At 43.1% G+C, this 8302-nt stretch overlaps 1 protein-coding gene across 1 annotated transcript; it reads left to right on the forward strand.

Moving 5' to 3' along the window:
- Nucleotides 1–296: 296 nt before the first annotated feature.
- On the forward strand, nt 297–3901 carry POU4F2 (POU class 4 homeobox 2). The gene is made up of 2 exons (XM_017533020.1): nt 297–825; nt 1274–3901. The coding sequence occupies exons 1-2, from the start codon at nt 541–543 to the stop codon at nt 2213–2215; spliced, it is 1227 nt and encodes a 408-aa protein (XP_017388509.1). The 5' UTR covers nt 297–540; the 3' UTR covers nt 2216–3901.
- The last annotated feature ends 4401 nt before the right edge of the window (nt 3902–8302 follow it).

An 8302-nucleotide genomic window follows, 5' to 3' on the forward strand; every position in this document is an offset into this window, starting at 1 on the left:
GTGCATAGTAGCCGCAGGACGCTGCGAAGGGGCGGCGGCAACAGAACGCCGGGCGGGGGCAGAGAAGCGGCGGCTGAGGGTGCGGTGGGGGAGCAGGAGGCAAGTGCCGGGAGAGCGGAAAGGACTCAAGCCTGCAGGGAGTCGAGAGGGAGAAGGGGCGCCTCAAGAAACCGCGCGGGAGCCGGCGCTTCCTGGCAAAGGAGGGCGGAGGCGCGCGGGAGAGAAGGAGGGCGGGGGGCGCGGGGGTAGGCGCGGGGAGAGGGGATTATAACTCGGCGGCCTCGAGGAGCGGGGGCAGTTTCGGGCGCTCGGGTCTGCAGCCGGCGACAAGCGGAGCCAGGCATCCGCTCAGACTGACCGCAGAGGCGGCGAAGGAGCGCGTAGCCGAGACTAGAAGTGCAGAGCCGGGAGGCGGCGGCGGGTGAGCGCAACTTTGCACGGCTCTTCCCAGCTCCAGCCCCGGCCCAGCACTTCTCGGAGAGTCCCGGCAGCCGGGGCCAGTGAGTACCGGTGCGTGAGAGCGCCCTTGCTGACGGGAAGATGATGATGATGTCCCTGAACAGCAAGCAGGCATTCAGTATGCCGCACGGCGGCAGCCTGCACGTGGAGCCCAAGTACTCGGCACTGCACAGCACCTCGCCGGGCTCCTCTGCTCCCACTGCGCCCTCGGCCAGCTCCCCCAGCAGCTCGAGCAACGCTGGTGGCGGTGGTGGCGGCGGCGGCGGAGGAGGAGGCCGAAGCAGCAGCTCCAGTAGCAGTGGCAGCAGCGGCAGCGGCGGCGGGGGCTCGGAGGCTATGAGGAGAGCCTGTCTTCCAGCCCCACCGGTGCGTATTTCTGCATAATCACCGCTTAAAGGCACATTTTGACAGCCCCCTTTATCTGCTTGATGTTTTTTTCATGTCTGCACAGCAAATCACCCCACACCTCCAACCAATTTTCCCCCCTCTCTCTTAAGTATTCAGCGGGTCTTGCCTTTCATATTAATTTTTATGACCTGGGATGTTGCCTGTGCGCGTGTTGTGTTGTGTTGTGTTGCGTTATGTCTGCAGGCTCACTTTCCTCCTCCTGCTGCACTCTCGGCTTCTTTCGGTGGCTTCCCTCTTTTTCTCTTCACCTCCTATTTTCAGGATTATTATTATTATTATTATTATTTTAACGTTCTGGGAATGTTGTAGGCGCGGCAGCAGTATCGAGCCCTGGGCCAGGGCTTCCGGAGAGAACGCGCACAATTCCCTGCTGAGCGTAATGTGTGCCTTCTACTTGCAATTGCAGAGCAATATATTCGGCGGGCTGGATGAGAGTCTGCTGGCCCGCGCCGAGGCTCTTGCAGCGGTGGACATCGTCTCCCAGAGCAAGAGCCACCACCACCATCCGCCCCACCATAGCCCCTTCAAACCGGACGCCACCTACCACACCATGAACACCATCCCGTGCACTTCGGCTGCCTCTTCTTCGTCGGTGCCCATCTCGCACCCTTCCGCGCTGGCGGGCACGCACCACCATCACCACCATCACCACCACCACCACCACCAGCCGCACCAGGCGCTGGAGGGCGAGTTGCTGGAGCACCTGAGTCCCGGGCTGGCCCTGGGCGCTATGGCGGGCCCCGACGGCGCTGTGGTGTCCACGCCGGCTCACGCGCAGCACATGGCCACCATGAACCCCATGCACCAAGCAGCGCTCAGCATGGCTCACGCGCACGGGCTGCCGTCCCACATGGGCTGCATGAGCGACGTGGACGCCGACCCGCGGGACCTGGAGGCGTTCGCTGAGCGCTTCAAGCAGCGACGTATCAAGCTGGGGGTGACCCAGGCAGATGTGGGCTCCGCGCTGGCCAACCTCAAGATCCCCGGAGTGGGCTCGCTTAGCCAGAGCACCATCTGCAGGTTCGAGTCCCTCACACTATCGCACAATAACATGATCGCGCTAAAACCCATACTGCAGGCATGGCTCGAGGAGGCCGAGAAGTCCCACCGCGAGAAGCTCACCAAGCCTGAGCTCTTCAATGGCGCGGAGAAGAAGCGCAAGCGCACGTCCATTGCTGCGCCAGAGAAGCGCTCTCTCGAAGCCTACTTTGCCATCCAGCCACGGCCCTCCTCTGAAAAGATCGCCGCCATCGCAGAGAAGCTGGACCTGAAGAAAAACGTGGTGCGCGTCTGGTTCTGCAACCAGAGGCAGAAACAGAAAAGAATGAAATATTCCGCCGGCATTTAGGACTCTCGACCTCTCCAGAGATGCCCCTGTCCTCGTTCCCCCCTTTTCTCTCCTTCTCTCTCCTGCCTCTTTTCACTTTTGGCGACCAGAAACAATTCCAGTAAATGTGAATCTCGACAAATTGAGGATTGAAGAGGGAGCGAGCGAACAACAGAGCCCAAGCCGGTGAGAACTTGAAACAGTTTCTCAAAGGAAAGAATAACAAAAGATGGCATTTGTCTGTTGTAGCAAAGTTGTCCCTTTGAACCCCGCCTCGGCTTCTTCAGAGGAAGTGTAAAGTTGGCTGTTTGCAGGAAGGCAGACCAGACAGCCTTTAAAAAGTCCACAAGAATGATCAAGTAAGATTTGTTTTTATTCTTACAGACATCACCCTTGTTCAAGTTTAAAAGTACACTTTGCAACTATTTTTCAGAATTAGAAATTGATTCAGGACTAAAACTTTAAACTAGAGTTGTTGCTTAATGTGATAGAGACATCTCTAAAGTATTTTGAATTTAAAAGAAAAGATGGCAGATTTTCTGCATTTACACTGTATATTATATATATATATTTTTATTGTGGTTCTTACCCTTTTTTCCTTCTCTGAAGTGTTAATGCTTAAGAAAAGAGTTGCGCCTGCTGTGTTCACTGATCTTGAAAGCTATTATTAGATTATTGCAGAACAACCCTCTGTAAATTATTAATTTATCTCTCTAGCAACTTAATTTTGTGCACATTCTAATTAATTAAACTTCTTCCGTCTAGAAAAAGTGGGGAAACTGTATAGCTAGTGACGTTCAAAAAATTTTGTTTGATGAGTTTATCGAATTTTTACAGCTTTCCTCTTATACTGTCTTCCTTTTGACCCATTTGTATATTCTCACTTGAATGAAGATTGTTTTTTCTTTGTTTTTACTGGTAGTGTTCTGATTTTTGAGTCGACACTCAGTAATGGATGTCTTAATCGTGTAGACCTGATTCACTGTCTGAAGTATTGTTTACTTTGTTACATATTTAATGGGGATTCCCACATTGTCCCCATGTCACACAAGCGCTCTCACTCACCCTTACACACACACGCACACACACACACACACACACACACACACACACCCCTCTAACAGAAGGGAAGAAGCAGTTGGAAGCATGACTGATGCATCATTTTCTAACTTTAGGTGCATTTGCCACTTGATGTTTGCCCTTCGGATTTTAAGATTTCACCAAGGTATTTCGGTCTTCCAGTTTTCAATTGCTTTGTTGGCTACGTGTTAACATTTATAGGAATCCTTCCGTTTTTCCTTTTGGAGGTTTGTTTGTAGAAAAACTAATTTGAACTATAAGAAAGACAGTGCACTGCTTGTAAATTCACATTGTTTGGAAAAATTCTTTTGGAACAAAAAATTAGGTACATGATAACTGGTATCTTATCTACTGTAAATATTTCATTAAAAATGATGCACACATAGATATATTCTTACAAATTTTGCTGTATTGCTGTTCCATTTGAGGCTCTCCAAAGTCTTGAGTTCTGTATATGGCCAGTTTCTTGTTTTTGTTAATAGATGGTTTATTTACTATGGTAATGTATTAATTTATTTTTGGTGTTGTTCTATTGTCTTTCATTGAAGAGATAATTTTAATGTTTTATTGGCAACGTATGCTGCTTTTTCATTAAAATATGCTATTAAAATTAAATGGCTTTTAAAATATGATGTTGTTTTAATCATTTATGTGGGAAGTGTTTTGGTGGGAGGCTTTTTAAAAGGAGGAAGCACATTTTGATGATTTATTAGGGAGTAGTTGTTATCAAATTATAGCTTGGGCTTAGCAGGGGCTGTTTCTCTGGCAAAGTATTAAATAACAAGGTTTATAACAGCCTTTTAATAGTGAGAGCTCATTTCACAGAATATTTTACTTTTCTGCCCAGAAGAATTTATGATATTTGGCTCCAAATATCTCCCTTGGATTTCTTCCTTCAGACTTGCAATAATTCTGCAAAAAGAATCTTTATAAGCAGAGATATTGGATGGAAACAATTTCACATATTCCCTCCCATCTCCTGGGAGTAAAAGTAAGAAAGGAACTCAGCTCACTTTTCAGCAGCTCTAGGAGACTGGGTGTGGCAAGAGCCAAGTCTTGGTTGGAAGAGTACGACACCCTGGTTGAGGCCCAGAAGCAGTTCAGTCACCACTCCTGGAAAGCAAGGAACCCAGATAGAGCAGGAAGCACCTGAGTTGCTGGGTTAGGAAGTAAGTCTCTCTCTCTCTCTCTCCCCCCCCACCTCATTTCCCATGACCTTTATTGAAACTCACATTGCAGAGTAGGGTCAAGGAAGAAATTCTGTGTAGTTAGAAAGAGCAAATTTTTATCCTCTTCTGTGGTTTACCTTGACACCAGAGTTGGTGGGAAGTCTGTCTGGTTTGGCACTGACACAAGAAAATTAGGCATGTTTGATGCAGTCATTTCTTTTTCTGATTCTAGTTTAAAGATATCTCTCCACTATTTTAATAATATTCAGATTCCCTACAACAGTTGGACAACATGCTTAATATCAGGTTTTCAAAGGCATTTTTTCCTTCAGTAAGTATCGGTTTAGATATTTATGTTATTAATATCTCATGCTATTAATCAATATGAGAACATAATGCTAATCTATGGCTCAAACGACAGGAAGAACTAGAGGTAACCCTGTTAACCTGGGCTGTAACTCCTCTGATATTGAAATATCTTGAGATGTTTCTTATTTTGGAGATAAGATTAGGAAATATCCCATGAGTCAATGATAACTGTTACAGTGGCTCAAGTTGAGATTAAATGCTGTTGGAAAATATCACGATTTCTAGATGTAACAAAAAGAGTCGTGAAAGTTAGGTGGAGAATGGGTAGTGGAACCTCTTTTTGTTACTGAAATAAGGAAGACAACTGAAGAAACAAAATCTAAGTATCTATTAAAAATAATGAGATACATTGCATAGGTGCCTAAGAAAACATTAAAACTTACAGGAATTTAAAAGAAAAAATTGTGATTTCAAGTATAGTAAAAATGATGGTTTAATTATATTTTTGTCTGGGAGACTGAAAGTTTCTTCTATTTCCCTGCATTTTCTTAGAGTCGATTTTCCTGAAAGTCTTTTCAAACAGCCAGCATAGGCTAAGGTAAACTCAGCTCAGTACTATGCTGAGTACAATTTCAGTACCATGGATAGTAACCATAGCCCTCAGCCCTGCTTCAACTCACCTTTAACCAAGAAGTTTTAGCTAGCTAGACAACTTTCTGCTTGCTTGCTTTCTCCAGAGTGGAGAAACTTAATAAAATGGCATGAATGTGTAACCGATTCAGCTTGCTTATCTAGGATAAAAACGATCTTCAATAAATGACACCGTTTCCTTTCTCATATGTGGATTTTTAGTGAAAGGAAGTTAGTTGGAGGGAAGTAAGACAGATGTGCTAGTGTCTTATTTCTACAAATATAGCATCTTTAAGTGAAGGTGGAAACACTGTAAAAGTAGTAGAAATTGAGAAACATGTTGGACAGAAATAAAAAGGAGATTTTTTTTTTTTCTTAGTGCTTTTGAAGTACATGACAGCTTGCATATGTGCACACAGGTCTAAGATTTTTGCGAGAAAAGTGACATAACAACAACTATTCATATACTTCCATAGTTGAGGGTAAAGGCCTGTGTTTTCTCCTAACTCACCAGGTGTTCTTTGTCTCTCATGTTCCTGGACTTTCAAAGGTACATCACATTTTGTTATTCTTCTCTGTGTTAGGGTAAGAAAAAACTTTCTTGTCTGCAAGATGAAAATATTTTCTTTCTTAGAGCCTGCTTAAATGTGTGTTGTATGAGAAAAGCTGAAAAGAAATATATTCTGAAAGTTTTTTACAAATGGGAGTTGCAGAGATACTAGAGATAATACCAAACCAAAGAGATTTGGAGAGAAGAGGATTGGTCTTAAAGAGGAAATTAAAGGTAAGAAGAGGCTGAACCATGTACAAATTGTTCAGAAATATCCATTTGGTGTTGACTTTCAAAATGCTCAAATGGATAAGTAGCAAAACGTGTCTGAAAATTATTGTCATATCAATCAAATCCACTGGCAGTCATGACTTATTTCCTAATTTTCCCCAAGGTCCACAATTGCTATTTTACTGGAAAGAGATACATTATGAATTGACTTAGTAGTACATCTAGACATCTTGAATTTTATGTTTCAGTAATATTTAGGGGTTTTTTTAGACTTCTCTAAAAGCAAAGGATACAATCTTTTTGTTCAATCTGGTCATCTAAATCCAAACTGAAATGGAACGGAAATGATCATATAAGCCCTGGTTGATATCTAAGTACCCACCATAGCAAAACATTATAGCACCATCTAGAAATAATTCAGTTTCTTTAAGATATCTAACATTACATCAGTTGATCAATTCTTTATCAGATTAAGTTTCATTGACACATAGCTTGGGGAAAAATAATGTAAGAATGAAAAAGCAAATGAAGTAATCAGGATTTACAATGTAATACTCTTCTGTTTTCTATAAAATTCATTTTAAAAATAAGTGATGATACATAACTACATCTTTTTACTATCAAGGAGAAATCCTGTTACTTATCTTTGTGAAGAGAATTGAATTTTTTTTCAAGAGAATTGAAATTTGAGGGATAAAAATGTTTTCTCTCAAACTTCAAATAAATCAATTTATTTTGAACTATTTATTCAAGAAGCCCTTGAGAAGATAGTGAAAAGGGCATGGAAAAATTCCCTTGGTTTTAAAAATAATATTATTCAGAGAATGAAGCTCAAATTTTTCCAGGCAGGCAAAAACAGTAAGTTCCAAGTTTAGAAGAAATTTGTCTTTGGAATTGTTTGGTGAAACCAATTTATATCTCTAGGTAAATGATTCACATTAGAACTCAAAACTTCACTTTACTTTTCAGTTTGTCTTGGAGGGGGTCCTTCAGCAGAAGGGAAAGAAGTTGGATTGGTATCCTGTAGGACAAAAAGGAAGACAAAGCTTTTTGGATAGTTATGATGTTCCTGAAGTCGTTTGTCAGGAGACAGATTGACGGCAATGAGAAAAAAAAATCTCTAAATTTCCCCTGCTTTGCCCCTTTAAAGGAGCCATTCCCAGTACCGAAAGTCTATTATGAGTGAATTAATAAATTACACAGCGAATTATTAAATCCAGATAATTACAAGGAATAAGTAAGTAATCATTAGTTATCTCAGCTAATTACTGTGGGTCAGAGCCAGCCGGAATGTGAAATCCTCCTCGGGAATTGAAATTAACTTTGCACAGTGAGTCTCTCTGCTTGACATCTCCAGTCTGTAGGCACATGGCAGCTCCCCTGTGAGCTAGTCTTTCTATTTAACTTGGAGAGAATAGAAATAAAATTAAGTGGCAATGTGATAATAGGAAGCTGCTCAGAAAGCAAACTGTGGGTTTTATTCTGTACTTTCAATGCCTGGAGATGAAAAGCTTTATTTACACTGGTTTCAAAAAAATTTAAAGCACCCTTGTTGAGATAGCTCCCCGAACACATATGCACACATATCTACAGTCGACTGGTGTGACAGTCAGATTAGCAGCACATGGAGATGGCTGAAGAAGAACAAACGTTTTGAGCCCTCTTTCCCTCCCTTCATCCTTCTCTTCTTCCCTCTTCTCTCTTCCTTTCCCTCTCTCTCTCTCTCTGATGTGGGGAGAGGGGGAGGCAACAGTCAGAAATTTTTTAAAAAATGAAAATATTGCTCTTTGCTTTCATTCCACACAGTAAAAAGGCTGTGGAAAAGTGCAGTCTGCCTAATAATCTGTTTGTTTTGTTTTGTTTTTGTTTGGGTAACAATATACTTTCATCTTGCCACAGGAAGAACCAGCTTAGTGCAAACGTTGTCTCTGTTGATCTTTTGCCAGATGCTTCAAGAACTGGTGTCACTTTTTCTCATATAGCATCACTTTCTGAACCTAGCTTCCCATATCCTCTCTCTCTCTACTCCTACCAACCCCTGAGGCCTTCTCAAAGGGCAGAGAAGAGGGCGAAATCTGGTGCCCGCTGGAAAGTGGAAAATATATCTGTGTGATAATGTGATTGTGTATACCACAGGGC

The sequence above is a fragment of the Cebus imitator genome, unplaced genomic scaffold (assembly GCF_001604975.1).
Source record: "Cebus imitator isolate Cc_AM_T3 unplaced genomic scaffold, Cebus_imitator-1.0 Scaffold4, whole genome shotgun sequence".
Lineage (NCBI taxonomy): Eukaryota > Metazoa > Chordata > Mammalia > Primates > Cebidae > Cebus > Cebus imitator.